This window comes from Squalius cephalus, assembly GCF_949319135.1.
Source record: "Squalius cephalus genome assembly, chromosome: 15".
Taxonomy (NCBI): Eukaryota; Metazoa; Chordata; class Actinopteri; order Cypriniformes; family Leuciscidae; genus Squalius; species Squalius cephalus.
In genome coordinates this window covers 20970019-20990459 of record NC_137136.1, presented here as the reverse complement: position 1 = coordinate 20990459, position 20441 = coordinate 20970019, and the positions used below count along the sequence as shown (strand labels likewise).

General features: G+C 40.4%; 1 protein-coding gene across 1 annotated transcript in view; it reads left to right on the top strand.

The window, feature by feature from the left end:
- Nucleotides 1-7989: 7989 nt before the first annotated feature.
- itga10 (integrin, alpha 10) overlaps nt 7990-20441 on the top strand; it is a 55162-nt gene continuing 42710 nt past the window's right edge. Inside the window, exons 1-2 of the mRNA XM_079895649.1 lie at nt 7990-8377; nt 8965-9216. Of these exons, the coding sequence (XP_079751775.1) occupies nt 9165-9216 (52 nt within the window). The 5' untranslated portion in view covers nt 7990-8377; nt 8965-9164. The remainder of the gene's footprint in view (nt 8378-8964; nt 9217-20441) is intronic.

Genomic DNA, 20441 nt, shown 5'->3' with positions numbered 1-20441 from the left:
GTAAAAATGGATGCAAAACCCACACAACAAGTCATCAAAGAAATTTCTCCAGAAACCTAATCTAAAACATTAACATTTCCATTATGCCATGCCGGAAAGCATAGGATGTGTTGGCCAAGGGTCATTTATTGGAAACTAGATTAGCCAAAGGGATAAAGCTGTTAAATAAAATAGATCCAGGCAAAGAAGCCAACTATCCATTCTGAGCAGGAAATGCCAGTCGGATTACAAAGTGAAGATGATTAACGGCATATGTGCTTTACAAGGAGCAGGATCATAAGAGGGAATAGAAACTCAGGGTCAAAAAATTAAATGAGGACCAACAAACACCCATATGTATATACACTGTACATATATATCTATAATACACAGTACACCCATTCAGGACAGTAAAGAACAGAAATATTAATAGATGTAATCAACTTACAAAGAAAAACAAAGGTAGGAATGGAGGTGATGGTGGAATGTGGAGAGGTTTAGGGGTGATGCCTGCAGCTGTACTTGGTTACTGTGTGACCCTAATAAAACCAACCCCTCTCTACCTCCTGCCCCTATAAAAGACCCCAAATAACTGGCTCTCTTTCCTCCTTTATTACCCCCTGGGGCAGTAAAAGGCAGCTGTCTCTCTCCTCTCGAAAACCACCCGCACATTTGCACACATATGAAACCAAACATGCACATTCTTTAGAACCTTCACATGTGCCATCAAACACTTTGGACACTGTGAGCACAGACCATAAAACCGCACACTTACACACACTCACACATGCGAGTGCCCACAGCCAGTGATTGGCCCTAATGTACCAGAAACACTCGCATATTTGGTCATTAACTTCAAAGGAACACAAGCAGATAGTCTAACAACTCATAAACACACACACACATATGCTGATTTTGCCCAGCTATGTGCAGGGCAGGTAAATCTGGAATAACAATCTCTTCCCAACATCTATTCTGTTTGCTCTGGATTTGGCTGGCAGGCAATTTGACAATCAGATAAGCATTTATGCAGCAGAAAACACATACACACACACACACACACACACACACACAAAGTTACTGTTGCAACTAGTGAAGTGACGTGAAGACCAAGTATGGCAAACCATACTCAGAATTTGTCCTCTGCATTTAAGGTATAGTGCACACACACACAGTGAATACACACTCACTGCAAACCGTGGACACACACCCGGAGCAGTGGGAATTCACTTCAATTGGGTGTTAGGCGCCTTGCTCAACCTTCAGGATACAAGTCCAACTCTCTAACCATTAGGCCACAACTGCCCCAAAATGATGTCCAGCATGCCATTACTCAATAGTGAAGTGACTATTTTCAAAGACATCCAAGAGCAGACTTCCAATTCTAACATTCAGCAAGTACTCAAGACAGTTTTCATATTTTGCAAGTAAAATCTGAAACAGCAGTAACCCCTTGTCCAGTAGTCAGGGCACTGATCAGGGAGTCGGCCATTTTAAGGGCTGTTTCAATTCCAGTGCACTAAAACGTTTGCTCCCTAAAACGTCTCACAATGCACTGGGAAAACCAGGGAGCATCGATGATAGTGACATTGTACAATGAGGATGTTGTCACCATCAGTGCGTAATGATTCACGACCTAGGAGCTAAGGAGCTGAATGAGACATACCATATGAAAATCTATCAAATTAAAAAGAAAAAGTCATTATTAAATAAATACAAAAATCATTATTTAAAAAAAAAAAATGTGTGTGTGTGTGTGTGATGATTTATATAAGTTTTTTTTTAACATTTACATTTGTGGTGTCATATGCCACACTAAACAATTTTGCCCCAAATAAAGTTTTTTTGAAATATTTTGAACATTTTGTTCTAAAAAAAATGGCAACGTTAAATTTTCAGCAGCCATTAGTTCAGTCTTGACTCTTGAATTTCACATGATCTTTCGTAAATCATTCTAATATGCAGATTTGGTGCACATGAAACATTTCTTGTTATTATCAGGGTTGAATTTGTGTGTTTTTTTTGTTTTGTTTTTCTAACAGAAAGTTAAAAAGAACTGCATTTATTTGAAATAAAACATTTTGTCAAATTGTACAAGTTTTTACTGACACTTTTAATAAATGTATAAATGTAAAAGCATTAGTTTCTTTAAAACAATATTAAATTCATAAAATCTTAATTCAAATAGGCCTACATATATTTTCATGAAAGATTAAACAAACCCGATGTTGTTAGTAACAACTCTTTAAAAATCACTCTAATCTCTCATACCATTTAAATGGACTTGTAAAAAAATGTGTGTGTGGCATAGACAAACCATGGGATGTGAGCTTGTGATACTCAAACTATGAGCTGGCTGTCATACTAAGTCAGATCTTAATCTCAGTTGTTGAAAGATAACAGATATATCAGATCCGTGTTAAATCTGACAGCACTGTGTGATTTGGATCAGATTTATGCATGTAAATATATGGACAGACGGCTTGGTATGATAATATTTTGTGCCCTGCAGCAAAGACTGCACAGGACATTGTGAAAGATAGAATGATTTATATGACTGTATGTGTGTATGGTTGTGGATATGCAGGCAAAAACAATTTGTCATGGACACTGAGTGGCAACAGAGAAGGAAACTGAAGCGGAGGGTGTGTGTGCAGAAACTGTGTGGGCACAGAGTTTTCCAAGTATGACATGTACAAGCGTGTGTGTGTATGTGTGTGTCAAACAGTTAACAGTAAGAAACGGCTAAGAGACAGAACACGCCAAAAGGCCCTGTGGGCTTAATTCAAAGCAACTACTGTCACCTTACAACCGATTGGTGGATCACAGCTGGCCCTGATCCATGAACCTCGAGGGCAGTCTGCGACATACTTATGCACACACACAAAAGTAAACAGGGTTAAGGTCGTATCAAATATGTTTTTCACACCCGTCACGCAACGCATTTTGCTTGCACACTGCCAAAGAGGCAATTCGTACACAACTATACACACATGCACTTGGGCATTTACTTCCAGCCGAAAAAGACAAACAGTCTAAAACATTTCTCACAGTGGTGCTGACTCAAAGTGAGCTGGCGGTGAGGATTCCAAGATTCCAGACGTGCGGAAAGACTGAGTCCCGCACTGAGGTGTGGAGAGCAGAATCACACGGAAACAGTCACATCTCGTGCCCAGGCTTCTAGGTCACCTGTCAGTTTAAAGGAATATTCTGGGTTCAGGACGAGTTTAGATCAATCGACAGCATTTCTGGCGTAATATTGATGTTGAAGCTTCACATTTCTGCTTTTAAATCCTAAAATGTATATATAAATCCCTATTCACTTCCATTGCAAGTGACTCACTGTATAACCTCATTGAGTCAAAATTACTTTTGGTTAGTTATCAACATTATGTTGCAAATGCTGTCGACTGAGCTTAAAGGAATAGTTCACTAAAAAATTTAAATAACTCTCTCAAGTTGTTTCAAACCAGTTATAATTTCTTTCTTCTGCTGAACATAAAGGAAGATCTTTTGAAGAATGTAGGTAACCAAACAGTTGATGTACCCGATTGACTTCCACAGTATTGTTTTCCTATTTTGAAGTGAACTATTCCTTTAAGCTGTATTGAACCTAAAATATTACTTTAGGCCTCTGGCTCATATGGATATAGAGATTGAAGAGTAGTTTGGCAAAGTGTCCCTTTTGCAACACAATTTAAAGAGAGCATACTCTTAAAATAGGATCAGATCCCTTGCAGTATTTTCAGCGAGAATAACATATAGGGAAAATTACAGATGCCCGAAAGGGTAGATGAGATCAGCAGACATTACTAAAAGATCACAGCATTGACCCCAGTGACTCACTGTGGTTTTTATAGGGTAAGATATCATTACATGGAGCTCAACGCATGAAGGGGAAGAGTGCAGACAATAATAAGGTGACATTTAGGCTACGTTTACACAGTCATCATTTGGGGCTGATAACAATTTTTAAGAGTCTTAAACTGTCCCATTCACTCATCAGCTTTCATACAGCATTTGACTACGAGGTGAATCACAACAAACTTTAATTGAACCAAAAAAGTTTTTGAAAATCGGACAAAAAGACAAAGGTACAAGACTGTGTAGTTACTTAATGGCTTTAGTGAGGCAAAGAACTACAATCCCATTAAGCACTGCGAATAGCATAATTTTATTAAAAATGATGGAGAAATGTACTCAAAACTACTCATTTACAAATGTTGAATATATGTATAAAACAAAGTTTGTAAGTTTGTTGCAAAATATGCATATATACAAACATTTCAGCATTTTAAGAGCATAGGGAGATCGACTTGATTACGTTATTTGCAGTGCTTCATGGAGTGGGCGGAGCTAAAGAGCTATTTTGGAGTGTTGCTTTTTTTTACTCTGATTTGTGTCATTTTCTGTACCGCAGGCACGTGCACAGGTAGGGCTCAACCTGTGCAGAGCACATGCCCTTTTTTTGGTGTTTTTCTTCTTCTACACTATATCAATGCTATTGGTCACCCTTTACTGTCTGTCTGTTTATACAAATATTTAGCCAATGAAAGTTCTCAAAAAGAGCTTGTGTAAATCTTGTTCATCCTCAAACTGTCAGTAAACTGATAACTCCGCCCCCTCGATCTTGACTGAATGAACTGAAGTTCCGCAGCAGCAGAAGTATTTTTAAGTATAATAAATAAAACATAAAGAGCAAAGATCAGAACATTTAATGAACAAAACCGTGTTCTGTACATGGCAGACAGGGGAGCGTAGTCGAAAGCCGGAATAGTATAATTGCCGAATAGCCGAATCAATAGTCTTTTCTTCCCTATTTGTTCCAAGTGAAACGGCTTCACAAACAAGAAAAAATGTAGGGCGGTACTTGATTTTGTCCATTTGGGAATTGATTGGATCATCGGATTGTTGTATTTACTTATTACTGTGATCTCCTGTGATTGACAGGGTGTCCCGCCCTCACGCCGAAAAACACGTCATCTAAGAAGAGAAGAGATTGCAAGAGGGAGGGGAAGATATTTTGAATGAAGATTATGAGGGCATTTGAATTTAAAGGGTAACTAAACCCTAAACCAGCTTTTTTTAGTGAATGATCTGTAAGAATGGGGCTTTATTAGTGCTGTTTATTGAATCAAGTAATTTTTTTGACATTTGTGTTTAAAGTATTTTAATTTTACTAAATATGGTGTAAAAACGTCTGAGTGCTGTCCTCTTCAGGTTGAACAGTGGCTACTGCAGTTGAATTTTCCTATTGGAAGTTGTGGTACACTCTGATGTCAGAGGGTACCAGATAACCACGCCCTTGCCTGCAGAGAGATACGTCTCAGATGCACGCCCCCTCTCCACTGGGCTCTGCCTACTTTTCCAGCATTTTTCAAATATTGCCAGTGGGTGGAGTCAGGCTCTGACCAGGGGTTTAGTTACTCTTTAATTAAAAAAAAGTATGTGCACTGATAAATAATTCATAATAAATACTGCAATATTACATTAAAGAAACATTACTGTCAATTTTGAATTCATGGTGACTTTAATTGTATTTAGCACTGAAATATAGGACTTACAACTGAATGCTTAAAGTTGAACATGGCTTTTTTCTCTCTCTTTCATCACTCACATACTGTACTGAATGGAGTCCCTGGTTTCATGCAATGCTGTATAGCAGTACCATATCTGTGGGAAGCCACATTGCTAGTAACAGCAGGCATCTGGCGGGGTCAGGTGACCGCTGAGTTTTGATTAGTTCAGAGAACTGAGGCAGAAGACAAGAAACGGTCAAAATCTGTTCCTTTGTTAAGAGTATGTTTTGGCCTCAATGCTCACTCTTTAATGGCAAGAGAGTGTGTACTTGGAGAAGATGTGAACACCCAGTTACATTTTTTTTTTTTTTTTTTTATTACATAAGTGTGAGTCAGAAGGAAAATCCTGCTAGTCCAGTTAATAACCATTGATTTGAATTGTAGCTTTTGCATGTACATGACTAGTGTTTGTGGGTACTTGTGTCCATGGTGGTGCGGTGACATCACTTTTGTTTTAAGACCAGATTCCTTTACCTCCCCAAAATGTGACAGTATTAAATATGAGCTTTTAATGCAATGATCTTTTTTTCTCCAAACATAGTCTATTTCAAGCTGTTAGCATGACCCCCCCCCCCCCCTCTCTCTCTTTCTCTCTTTCTCTTTCTTTCTGTGTGTGTGTGTGTGTGTGTGTGTGTGTGAGAGAGAGAGAGAGAGAGAGAGATTAATAACAGCGAGACATTTAATTTTTTTCCACTCCCACATAACTGTTACCTGTGTGACATTTCTTAACGTGACAAGCAGTGCACCACATTCCCACAGGTGAATTACACAATATTCTGCGGTTACAAATATTCAAATTTGTTGTGAAACTTAACACCTTTGGTAATGCTACTTGCTAAATGAAGACTGAAGGAAATCATCACTCGTAACATACAATTACTTAAAGGGATAGTTCACCCAAAACTGAAAATTCTGTCATCATTTACTCACCCTCAAGTTGTTCCAAACCTGTATACATTTTTCTTTGTTCTGCTGAACACAAAAGAAGATATTTTGAAGAATGCTTGTAACCAGTTGTGGGGTACCATTGACTTACATAGTATGGGGAAATATACTATGGAAGTCATTGGTGTCCCACAACTTGCCAACATTCTTCAAAATATCTTCTTTTGTGTTCAGCAGAACAAATAAATGTATACATGTTTGGAACAACTTGAGAGTGAGTAAATGAGGGTGAGTAAATTTTCAGTTTTGGGTGAACTATCCCTTTAACGCCGGTGGGCTCAGATGGAAAACTGCGAAATAGCGCCATCTCAAGGATTCTTGCTGAAAATGTTAGAAGAAACTAAATTGTTTCAAATGTGTTACTCTGTTGCCATCTGTTGGAGGAATATTGCAGGTGCACGACTGAAATTCACTTCAATGCACTTGAGTGCAAGGTAGCAGGCAAAAAATAGCACATAATAATGCTAAAAATGTTGGTATGAAATAAACGTTCAATCACAGTCAGTTGTTAGTCAATAACTACACCTAAAAAAATTCAAACATTAGAGTAGCTACTTTGTTTACTTAAGAGACAACAACATTGTCAGTTAATAGAAATATGACACAAGTGTGAAGAAAACAAAGAAAAATCAAAATTTCAAAAAGGTCAGATTTCGTTGTTCATTATTTTTCAGTTAAGCTTTAATTTTGTGTAGATATCATGCACAAAAAACAAAACAAAAAAACATTTAGAAAATATTGTGCATATGAAATGAAATTACAAACATTTTAAACTGTGGTGAATTATATTGTGATGGAAATTTGGTGATGGAGAGGAGCGAACAGGCAAATAAATTACAGTAATAACCCTAAGTAGGAAAAAAGAAATAAGATACAATTGTTGCTTTTTTCATAGACCTCTTACTCAGGCAAAACTAAATGAGTTTTCTGGGTTGTGGTGAACCCAGACATGACCCAAAGCACTATAATGTTTTGACAAAGTCTTAACATAACAGAGCTGATAATACATGTGGCATGACTGTGGCGAGAGAACAAAATCAACCCAATCTTGCTTTTTTAAATAGAAGGTCAGTCTGCTTTTCATGTTTCCGATGCTCTTTTATAGCGTTAATGCGCATTGATGCGTTGGAAAACATATGACAACACGATTCTGTTATAAAAAACAAAAGGTTTATCAAAAGGGAAAGGCAAACTAATTGGTCTCTGTTATCGTAACCAGAATCTATGGAGTTGGCAAATCCATAAGATATTTGTTATTCGATTCACTCCGGTTGGAAACTGTAATACTATTTCTTTTCCCCTCAAATCTTTCCAACAAAACCGCATCTGATGTAGGCTACTTCATGTACAATGAGAGTAAAATAAAGCGTGTGTGCGTGTGTGTGTGTGTGTGTGTGAGAGAGAGAGAGAGAGAGAGAGAGAGAGAGAGAGAGAGAGAGAGAGAGAGAGAGAGAGAGGTTTGTGGGCTAGGCTCAAAAAAGGGTCCAGTTTACTGAGGGAGACTCTTGCTGCAGAATCAAGGCGCTCTTTCATTTTTCTAGAAGGCTATAGACTATATACATTGGATACACGGAGGGGTCGAAGGAAAGCAGCCACGAAGGCAATTAAATAAATTTCACCTCAGGAAAATAATATTTATGATAAATTCCACATTTCATATAAAGGATAAAGGCTTCTGTAACAAAATTGAGAGAAAATCCCTGGATAAAGTCTTTTTGTCGGTTGTTTTTGTGAATGTATTTATTTTGGGAACCGCTCGTTTGCAAGAGCTGGACTAAACTCATGCGCGCGCTTATTTAACGACAGCAGGTGTTGGAGGCGCGCAAACCTGGATTTTGAATAGCTTAATCGTTGTTTATGTGGGGAACAAGACGGTAAGTTAACCTAAGTTTTTAATTTGTTTGTTTATCGAGTTTTTCTTAACAGCTACCGTTAAACTTCGTGTTTGCACAAATGAGGAAAATTAGCCTGTCATGACTTGACCTCAAGTTGTTTCAAACCGTCTTTATTTTCTTCAGTGAGACACAACAGGACTACAGGAGATGTGAATGATGTCTGAAAATCACAGTTTAAGTCATTATTCACTTTGTTTAAATATAAAAAAGTACACTGACAGTGTCAGTTCCTATAACAGTCTGCCTATTAGGCCTATCTCCATTTGTGCTTCCCTAAAGGAAAAAAGGTCGGTTTTGGAAATTTGGAATACCATAGGGTGTGAATTTTAAATTAGTTAATTTTCATTTTAGGTCCCTGTAGTTTGCCATTTATTTATAATTATTAGAAACTTATGAACGAAAATCGATGTTGTTATTATGAAATAACACACTATTGTGTGTATTGTTAGGCTACTTATTACATGGTCAAACGATTTTTAAATAGGCTACTTGTTTGAGCCAAAATGAGTAAAAAGGTGCGACAAGGCCAGAATACAGTACCATACAGTGATGTCTTTCATGCACAGGGAATGTGAAAGCGGCGCGCGTGCTGCGTACTGCACTGTGAGCGCGTGAGTTACAGTATGCCACTGGAGAGGAAGCACATCTCCACCTGAGAGAACACGCGCATGCACCTCTGCTTCCGTGCGCGCGCTGTATTTACAATCACTGCTGACATTTCCAAATTGAAGAAGGAGAAAAAGAGACTGAATCACATAACTGGCAAATGGAGATCCACAAGTACCTGCTGTTGTTAAAGATCACTGTTCTTCTCAAAGGTGAGTTTAACCATGTTAGGCATGTGTGTTTGTATTGATTTGTCAGTCACGTGATGTTCATGTAGTATAGTTTCTTAAATAATTTAAAACGTGCAAATAATGTAAGTAAAAGCATTTGAAGCTGTCATCTGTAAGATCTCTGCACTTATAAGACAGTAACCCAAGCTGTTGGCTCTGACTCCAAGGACATTATTTATTTGTTCTGCTAAAGTCTTTTCTACCACATGTTTTCTACCAATGTTATATAGAGTAATTACTAATTAAAGTGTAAAGCATGAAAATGTTTAATCTAATCACAACATGACTTTCCTTGCAGTAGTATTTCTACTGGAATTACTAGCAATATAGAGTTATATTCTCTTTTAACCGACTTTATCTAGACATCAACAGATCAAACTATTATGAGGGAGACTTTTGTTTAAATTCACTGAAAGAAACTACGATTTTAGATAAAGTAGCCTACTTATCATGGCACAATTAGGCCACATATCACATAGCAAATTACTTTAAACGCTATGGTGCTTTATGGACCACAACAGATGCAGTCGAAGTATTTCCAGACTGTAGAAGTGCAATGCCTCTGCCTCTAGCTGTATTGTACACACTTACTACCTATTATACATATACTGCATGACATGTTTATATACAATTTGTTACCTAGACTGCATACTGTAGGCATTGGTGTCTGTTTTTGTGCATATATGCTGCTGTGGCTGCTGATAGATTCTGCAGATGCTCAGTGATGAGCAAGCTGTCTTGTGTTTTGCTATGTTCTTCTGTGCTTTAGATAGAGAACACAGGTGTGGACTCTGGGAATTCCACCCCCTTTTACCCCCTCATCTCTCCTGGCATTTCTCACTCTCAAGCCCCCCACCCCATCCCACCCCACCTCTTCTCTTGAGAGGGTTGATTGAGACATTACATGAAAAACAGGGGCAACATAAGGCAGTTAAGGGAAACAGTAGACAAGAAATCCACTGAAATGGTTTTTAAAGTGTGGAGCAGATATATTAAATCTGTTTGGAAAGAAGTGGGATTTAGAGTAAAGTGACATGAGAAACCAGTGTATATCCTTACACTGAAAGTGAGGATAAATGTGTGTCTGCATGGATATTTCATTGACCCAAAAATAGCCGTCAGAAACGACAAAAGACAATATAGGGATAACTAAAGAAAAGCGAGTAATAACTAAACTGCACCATTTAAACTTCACAGTTTAAATTAACAGGGATAAAATTGTATCCCATTTCAGTGGGTTTCTTAGTAACATGTTCTCTCTCAGTAATGTGTCCCATATGTGTTCGCATATTACTCATACTGGCATGGCTGAACTGTACATACTGGCATGGCTGAACTGTACATTTGCATTTATAATAAGACTCATTCAATGTGACAGCAGTGGGTGAGAATGCTTCTCTCAATGTGGTTAAGGAAAACATTTATGTGTGTAATAGTGTATATGTGTGTTTTTGTATGTAAGGAGTGAGAGAATCTCTGCTGCTTTTCCAGACTGTTCACCACCAAGTTACATAAATGTTTACAGTTGTCATGACAGGGCCCTTTAGGCATGGACCAAGAAAACCCACAGAGCTGAAACACAGGACCAAAGATACTCAAGAACTCTTTCACACACAGAAACAAACATTGAAGAATGAGAGCAAAACAAGTGTGAATGAGAAGAGGGGAGTTTTGCTGGGTGGTTTTGGATGAAGATAATTTGGAAGAGATAAATGGCCCCCAAAAGCCACTTTTGGACATTTAAGTCACACTTAAACATGTCTGAGTTTCATTGGATTGGATGCTAGAACTCCGAATTTTTGCCATTTTAAATTAATTTATGAAGTCAGTTCACTTCAAGTACAAGTATCCTGCAGAATAACCACAGGTGTAGTTCATCACATTAACTATGGACATTTTCCACTAACACAGTGGTTCTCAACCTTTTTGACTTGAAGGCCGCCCACTGTCCAACACAATATCCTAAGACCCAAGATATTTCTTCTGCTATTTCTGCTGTAATTACGGCAATGCTGCTTGGCAATGAGAACTGGTTAAAAGAAGGTTGCATCCACTTGCATCCACTCATTCAGATTTATCCTTGAGGTCACCTATAAGCTCATTCCATTCACTTCAAATGACGGATTGCTGTTGTTATGGCGTAGTTTAGCAGTCTCTCTCTACACCTTGCAAAGTTAAGTGCAAAAAGCTTCCCTAAGCATTTCAGCGATTTAAAGGAGCTACTTTCCTCTAAAATAGTAAAACACTGGCAGAGAGTGTCTTTTTAAAGATGTATTTCTGCCTGTGTGTTTCTGCGTGCAGTCGATATCTCTTGTCCTCGGATGGCCACAATCTCTGTCTCTGTGTTTGAGTCGCCCCTTTACTGACACAGCATTCATGGATGATTCATGTCCTCACAGCGAGAACATGACCATGTCAACGTTGTGATCGCGACTGTCTTTTCTATTAAAAGGTGTCACCTCAGCTGTTCCTTGTCTCGGTCTGTCTGTAATGCAAAAGGTTGCGCCGGCTAGCGCTCAGGGTGATCTGAGGGCAACAATGGGAGCATTTCCGCCGGGTAAATCCCCATGGAGCTCCTATTCCTTGTCTTGCACGGTGGAGTTTCTGGATGAGTTTGACGTTGCATCACATAGCGCACCTGATTTCTCATCCAGAGCTTGCTGAAATGTGGGGACGCAGACAAAGTTTGCTTTCTCAACGACCCCATTTTGCAGAGTGGACTCTTCGGTGACACTTCGGTCGAGGACTTTGCCCAGCAGTTTTCGGCAGAAATTAAGCAGACGGAGGCCATTAAACACATCTTACAGGACGCAGAGGCCGCGCACCGTGTCTATTCGTCCCAAAGAGCATCCACCTGTGGCTGCCGCACATACTCCACCGCAGACCGAGCAGCCCGCCACTTATTCAGCCCTTGGATAGACCTTGCATTTCTATGGACAGGGGATTCCCCAGAACAAGTGTCCATGCGCGTTGTTGTCACAACAGACTGGCTGGGGTGCCATGTGCAATGGGCACACAGCATCGTGCTCCTGGACAGGACCTCGACTACAGTGGCACATCAACTGCCTGGAGTTGCAAGCGATATTGCTGGCCCTGTGGAGATTTCAACCGTTGATCCAAGGCAGTTTATGCTTACAATGCATGTCACAACTCGTTCATCTCGTCCTCTAGAGTCAGCCATGACTGAGGTCGCTGTGGGTGACTTACATCCCAGTCTAACTCTATCGCGCAGCGGACTTGCTCTTGCAATGTGTTGCGCTTCATCGGGAGTGGAGAATCCATCCTCAGGTGGTCCAGCTGATCTGGAGTTGATTCAATTCCTAGGAATCCTCCTATTGCCCTCTGTGGTATTCCCTGACCATGGCCTCCCTCGACACGGATGCGCTGGCACACAGCTGGCCCCGGGGCCTTCGCAAGTATGCTTTTCTCCCTGTGAGTCTAATTGCACAGACATTGCACGGAGAACAGGTCTTGTTGTTTGCGCCATACTGGCTCACCCGGAATTGGTTCTCAAGCTCATGCTCCTTGCGACAGCCTCTCCCTGGCAACTTCTCCCAAGGAAGTATAGTCTTTCACTTTATTCCCCTAATGTATAGTCTCTCATTTTATTTCCTTCTATTTTAGAACACTTGATGATTATCTAATCAAAATAACAATATGTATTTTAGTGATAAAAAAAGAACTGAAATTGAATGCGTTTCTGATTTGTTTATGTTTTTGTCGGCTACATGAACATATCAATGTTGAGAAAGCAATCATATCACTAGCTTTAAATTTGCAACTTCGCTGGCTAATGAATGTATAAAAGTGACCAGCTGGATATAAACTAATGCAAATAGATGGTAACAATTGCGACATTAAACATTTGGGTCAGGTTTGCTGTGTTTTTGTCACATTGTTTTAACTGCTTGAGGAAGCCACTACTAATGTTAGTACTCTCAGCCTCGACGGCAAACATACTGCTGGACTTTCTGTACTAATGCAGCATCTAGTCAACAAATTAATTATTTTATAATGATATGGCAATATGTACTTTAGTGTTATGTATTCATACCGTTTTGCTGTCTGTGTTTTAAACGCGCATCTGAAGTGTCAGCACTCTCCATGAAGCGTGTTCTCTCCGTGCTGCGTGCAGCCTCACATGTTAAAATAAACAACTCCAGGTGCCAGTAATAGTTTTTATTTGGCCTCTAGAGGCCGCTCTCGCTCTGTATAATGCCAGCAGTCCCTTCTCAGCGCTCGTAATGTGTAATGACAGCGCACCCTAGGGGTGTAACGATTAATCAACTACATCGATGTATCGATTTATATTCTTAAAGGGGGGGTGAAATGCTATTTCATGCATACTGAGTTTTTTACACTGTTAAAGAGTTGGATTCCCATGCTAAACATGGACAAAGTTTCAAAAATTAAATTGTACGTTTGAAGGAGTATTTCTGTGCCAAAAATTGTCCTTCCGGTTTGTCACAAGTTTCGGAAAGTTTTTTTCGAGTATGGGTATGTGTGACGTCAGATGTAACGGAATTTCCTTATATGGGTCCTAAGGGCACTTCTCTGGTAAGATCGCGGGCGCGCGCGCAACCGTAGACCAGAGCAAGAGAGCGAAAGCAGTTCGCCATCATAGCGCCCTGCCCGGCTTTTGGGAAGCCAATGTCACCAAAGAAGTGTGTTTTTGGTTGCCAGGGCAAGACAACCCTGCACAGATTCCCAAAGAACCCAGCGTTAAGGCACCAGTGGATGGAGTTTGTTTTTCCTGAGCATAAACGGAGTTGTGTAGACTGTTTGTTCCCTGCATTTTGACGATGATTGTTTTATAAACAAAGCCCAGATCGACGGATTTGCAGATCGTCTAATGCTTAAGGATCGAGCAGTCACAATGATAAAGGTTCGGTGAGTAAAACTGCTTCTATTGTCTCTGTGTGTTGTTAGCTCGGCGCGTTAGCACAGCTTTAGTTCCGCCCACACGGCCCGCCTCCAGCCGCTCGTTTTTTTCCGGAAAGACTCGGTACAGCCTATCTTTCTTTTATAAATATAATAAAACTAAAGACTTTTTGGAGATATGAAGGATGCAATACTACTCTATAGGTACTCAAGATTAACAGGAGATTGAGTGAAAATGAGCATTTCGCCCCCCCTTTAATGATCCAACTACATCGATCTGTGCTCGGCAAGTTATATCGATCTAGACATATATTGATCTAACATCGTTTTAAAAGGTAATGAATCGATTGGATCGATACTATGAAATAACGCATTGGATTTAAGCACGTCAGACTTTATAAGGATGTTTTTTTCTTAGCACTTTTAATGATAAAGGCGTTAAACGTTACTCGATTCAGTCTGCCTATCTGTGACGTGATCGCCATGCGTGACGCGCCAGCAGCAGTGCAAAGACAACAAGCAGCGCAAAGTCTCTCACCTCAGAAAAACGGACTTTCCTGTCCTCTCAGCCGCTATACTGCAGTAGCGCGCACTCTTCAATTGCACGCGCAAATGCAGCGGCGCGCGCTGCAGGCTTATATCGTTTCACTAGCCTATATATAAAGCACAAAATAAACTACAAGCATGCAACGTCGTTACATTTTAAATTAGAAAAAACGTGTTGTACAGATTCAGTTACTGCGGTCAGATGATGTTGTCAGGCTATGTCCGTGTCATTATTCTATCATTATTTTCATAACTTGTAACGAAATACAGTAAAGTCTCTCACCTCAGAAAAACGAAATCTCATGTCCTGTCATCATTATACTGTGCTCGTAGCGTGCACTCTTTAATTGCACGCACATAATTAATTGATACCTGATTCCCTTTCAAGAATTTTTGGCTAAAAAGTCACTGAATCGATTTCAAGTCACTGAATCGATTTCAAGTCACTGAATCGTTTCGGATCGTATCGTTCAAAATGAACCAATATCGTCCTTGAATCGTATCGACAACCACGAATCGCGATACGAATCGAATCGTTGTTAAAACGAATCATTACACCCCTAGCGCACCCTTCTCAGCCGCTCCAGCAACGGACGCAACCCGAAAAACTATCGGTATGGATTTTTGCTGATAACCGATAGTTTCACCAAACAACTATCGGTACCGATATATCGGCAAAAGCAATGAATCGGTTGACCTCTACCCTTTTCGAGACCAAGTGGATATTATTGTAACCTCCATTCCCTGTCCTCCTGCCACAAAGGGACACTGTCTCGACTCCTCAGTACAAACTTCAATGAGTGGATGCACGCCACCTCCTTTTATACCTGTTTGTCCGGGGGAGTGGCGCATGCAAATTCCACTCACCAATTCTCAATGGCCTTATCTCAAAGTATCAGAGGTGATTAGGGCTCCCAAGTACGACCCCTCGTGTCAGTCATTGACACCACATCTCGTGGGAGTGTTTATATAATCACTTTGTTATTGCAGAAATCCAAGATTCTGATTCAGTATTGCATATACATATACATATATATCCTGTGGCCCCTTTGGAGGTTTGCTGAGGCCCCCCAATGCCCCAATGAAAAGAACCCAAAAAGGAATTAAAGAAAAGAAAAAGAATACTACAACAGAGGAAAAAATGCAAAACAGGGATAAGGAGAAATAGGAGCACAAGAGAATTGTGGGAAGGCAAGTTAAGTTTTGTGAACATTTGGGCAGAAAAAAAGAATGAATTACAGAGTGTGTCCCATTTCTTCTTTGATCCATATGGATCCCCCTCCATGTTCTCTTCCACTGGAAAGAGAGAGAGAGAGAGTGAGAGACTAAAAGAGAGAAATGCAGGCTCCCTATTTGAGGTCTGTGGGGTTTGGTTCTCTGCCTGCCCCCTTTCTGAAAGCCTCCCCCTCTGCTTTTTGGGTAAACAATCCTAAGAAATCCACTCAGAGCACAACTTCACCCATAGTGAATGAGACCTCAGTGTACTTGTGGGTCAAAACCGTATCATACAAAACAGAACAAATCCCTTCAGATAGGTTTTACTGTTGGAATTATGCTGGGAGTGTGATTGACTGGTCATCTTTCTTTGGCCAATCGGGTTGTTTTGAATTCAATTTGCCATGAGTTACAAATCAACGGGTGAACTTTCCCTTCAGCCACTCTCTCTCTCTCTCTCTGAATCATATAAAAGCCAGGTCTGTATGTCATAACAGGGAACCACTATGTTCAGTAGTTTTTGCAACCGACGCCCTTCCTTCTCTTCCCTTCTCTCTTTTGCCAACTCTTTTTCTCTGGCCTTTTCTTGCCTGTCTATCCATCCATCCAGTTCATTCATCAACTACAGCTGTTCTTTAATGCTCTTACTCTCCAGCATATAGGACACTTGAGATGCCAATATGAGTCGTTCTTGATCTTTATCTTTACATATATTTAGAAGCCTTGTACGGAGCCCGGGAAGTCACCTGTGGGGGAAAAAAAAAATCTGTGGTGACGGTTTTGCAATCCATCCCCTCAGTTTATAAACCGTACTCACAAATTCTTAAACCGTTCCCTCGGTTTAACAAATCGTGCCCATTGATTAATAAACCGTACCCACGAGTTCCTAATCCGCGCTCTCAGATTTGTAAACCGTGCCTTCAGTTTTTGCAATCTGTACCCACAACTTCATAAACCGTGCCCACGCTTTCACAATCAGTTCCCACGGGTTTGTAAACTGTACTCACGGATTTGTGGTCCCTCCCCCAGTCTGTGCCTGATTCAACCAGGCCACCTATTTAGGTGCAGGATGCATTGCATTGTGTTTAAACTTTATTTTTTTAAATGGATAATTTCCTGAAATGTCTAAAAAAAATTTTAGGCATTTAGGCTACATATTTAGAAGCAATTTATCCAAAACGACTTACAAAAAAGGAACAAAGCATTTCGTCAAATGTCAGTCATAATACAGGTTAGACAATAAAGGGCTAGGATTATCACAAATAACCACAAGAATCTGACACTCACCATTCATATTAAATCGTCTATTCCAACATATTCCACCATTATTGTGGAGCGCGCTTACTGCATGACATGGAGGCGCCGACGAGATCACTTGCATTTTCCTATCATCAGTGGAAACAACTTAAAGGGGCATTCCACCCATTTGAACATTGTTTTTTATTTAAAGTGGGTCATATATGTAGTCGAAATGTAAAATAAATTTTGAATTTGGTGCCTTCGTGACCGAGGAAAGACAAAAAATAACTTCAGGACGCATTTGTATGAAAGACAACTATAGCTGCATTGGTCTGATGAAATAAAGGCCACGCTTCATACAGATGTCTTTGTAGTTTATTTTGTATCTCTCTCTTCAGTAAACACCGTAGACACCGTGAAAACGTGTGCGCCTCTCAAACCATGCAGATCACGCAATTCCTTCTCAGACTACATGTCGTTTCTCTGCATCCATATTCGCTCTGACCCAAAAAAGACGTAGACCCGCTCCAAACTGAACTGGGTCATGTGACACATCACGTTTTCTACGTAAATCTTAAAGAACCACTAACTTTAACCACCTCAAAGGGCATACATTATAAATATGGGGTTCTGAATAACGCAATTGTTTCAAATTGAATGAACTCAAATTGACATTAATTTATAACAAAAACATAAATACACATATCAACAAAAAACATGTCCTTTGACAGTTACACTCCCACCAAATTACTATCATTTATGATGAACTTGTAAACTTGCAAAAGTTTGAATAAATTTAGTAATTTCACAAACCAAATTTCAGAACAAAATAGAATGTTCTCTGACTCTTGGCATCAAGTCTAATATTTAAACTCTTAATACTTCAAACTCTCAACTTGTGTAGGAGTAAAGAGATTAGTTACATTGCATAAGATTTAATTGTTTTCTACAAGTACCACTAATTTGTGAATAGGACGTTCAAGAATGGATGGATTAGTAAGTCGCTGACCCTCTTTCCCTAACTTTCTACTTCCTATTTGTATTGTGGTTTTTCGTACCAGGCCATCTTCATCTTCACAAACATCAAGCACTCTTCCAAGTTTCCATTCATTGCGCGGAACCCCTTCCTCCTTGACGATGACGATATCCCCAATCTTCACATTGCGTCTTGGAGTATGCCACCGTTGTCTGAGAGTGATGTTTGTCAGAAATTCCTTCCTCCATCTACTCCAAAATTGCTCTGTCAGATATTGTACTCTGCGCCACCTTTTTCTTCCGTACAGGTCTTCTTGCACAAATTTCCCTGGTGGAGGCAGAGGAACAGAGGTTTTCATGGTGAGTAAATGGTTTGGGGTAAGTGGCTCTAGCCCCTTGGGATCATTGATTGTATCTGTGGTGAGTGGGCGGCTATTAATGATCGACATGGCTTCATAGAAGAAAGTTCTCAAGGAAGCATCATCCAATCTTCCCGAGCTCTGCGAAAGAACCCAGCTTAGAACACTCCTAACTGTTCTGATCTGCCTTTCCCAAACCCCTCCCATGTGACTGGCATCAGGTACGTTCATTATGAAGTCACATTGCTTCTGGGATAGGTAAGCAGTCAATCTGTCCTTGTCCAATTCTTTCAAAGCTTTTGTCAGCTCATTTTTCGCCCCAACAAAATTTGTCCCTTGATCCGATCTGATCTCTCTTACAGCTCCACGGATAGCTATAAAACATCGCAAGGCATTTATGAAAGCATCAGTTGTGAGATCTTCCAGCATCTCTGTGTGGACTGCTCTTGAGGAGAAACAGGTGATTATGAGACCATATCTCTTATGCTCTTTACGACCTTGCTTGATGAGAAATGGTCCGAAACAATCCATCCCACAATAAGAGAATGGTGGAGAGGGATCAACACGGCTAGCTGGTAGATCCGCCATCTTTTGCATCTCTGTTGACCTGCGATTTCGCCTGCATGGAACACATTGCTTAATGTGATTTGCCACAACTTTGCTGCCACCAACAACCCAGTAACCGTTCGCTCTCAATTCATTGAGGGTCTGTCCTCTGCCTTGGTGCTGAGTTTTTTCATGGCAGTAATCCAAGATAAGACGTGTGACTACACTATCTCTCGGGAGGATTGCTGGGTGTTTCGAGTCAAGAGGTAAGGAAGCTTTCATCAATCGCCCTCCCACCCTCAGAACACCATCATGCAGTACTGGGTCAAGTTGGAACAATGGATGACAATGTGGCAATTTGCCATGACTCAGTTTTTGCATCTCATCTTTAAAGGCATCCTTTTGTGCCAATCTTACAAGCACGATACTGGCCTTTCTCATGTCTTCAACATTTATGGGTTGAACGGTTTTGTATCTTGCCAATTGCTGGATACGAGCAACAACTTTCAATGCTGTGTGCCATTTTGAAAACCGCTTAAACCTCTCCAAAAAATTCTCATCTTCTACTATCTTTGTTTGTAGTACTTGTGTCGTTCTGATTTCAGGATCACCAACAAGCAGCTCTGGAGTTGTCTTAGGTGTGATAATATCCTTTTCCCAAAGAAACTTGGGTCCCGTTAGCCAATTTGAGTGAATCAGATCTGACACCTTGAGGCCCCTGGAGGCATGATCCGCTGGATTTTGATCCGAGTTTATATAATGCCACTTTGCAGGGTCAGTTGTTTCACGAATTCTTTGAACTCGATTCGCCACAAACACGTGAAACCTACGTGCTTCATTGTTAATGTAGCCTAAGACTACATTTGAGTCTGTCCAGAAATATTCTTCATCAATTTTGAGCTCCAGCTCCTCCTTCAACATGCTACTGACCGCTGAAGAGATCACCGCAGCTGTCAACTCAAGCCTTGGTATGGTCACGACTTTTGTGGGTGCAACCCTTGCCTTGCCAATAACAAAGGAGCAGTGCACTTTGTCTTCACTCAACACTCGGATATATGAGCACTGACCATAGCCATGACTACTCGCATCTGAAAAGTGATGGAGTTCGATCCTCTGAACAGTCCCTAGATGTTCAGGAGCAAAACATCTCATAATCTGGAGATTTTGCAGGTTCTTCAGCTCGTTCAGCCAGCTTGTCCATTGTGGCATTAACTCTTCAGGCAGAGGTTCATCCCATCCAATGCCCTTTTGGCACATCTCCTGCAGTACCTTTTTACCTAATAGGAGGAAGGGAGCCAGGAAGCCTAGTGGATCAAACACAGAAGCCACAGTGGAGAGGATTCCTCGCCGTGTTGCTGGTTTTTCATCCAGGGCAACTTTAAAGGAAAAGGTGTCACTATTTACTCTCCACTTTACTCCTAGCACAGTCTGAACTGGGAGTTCACC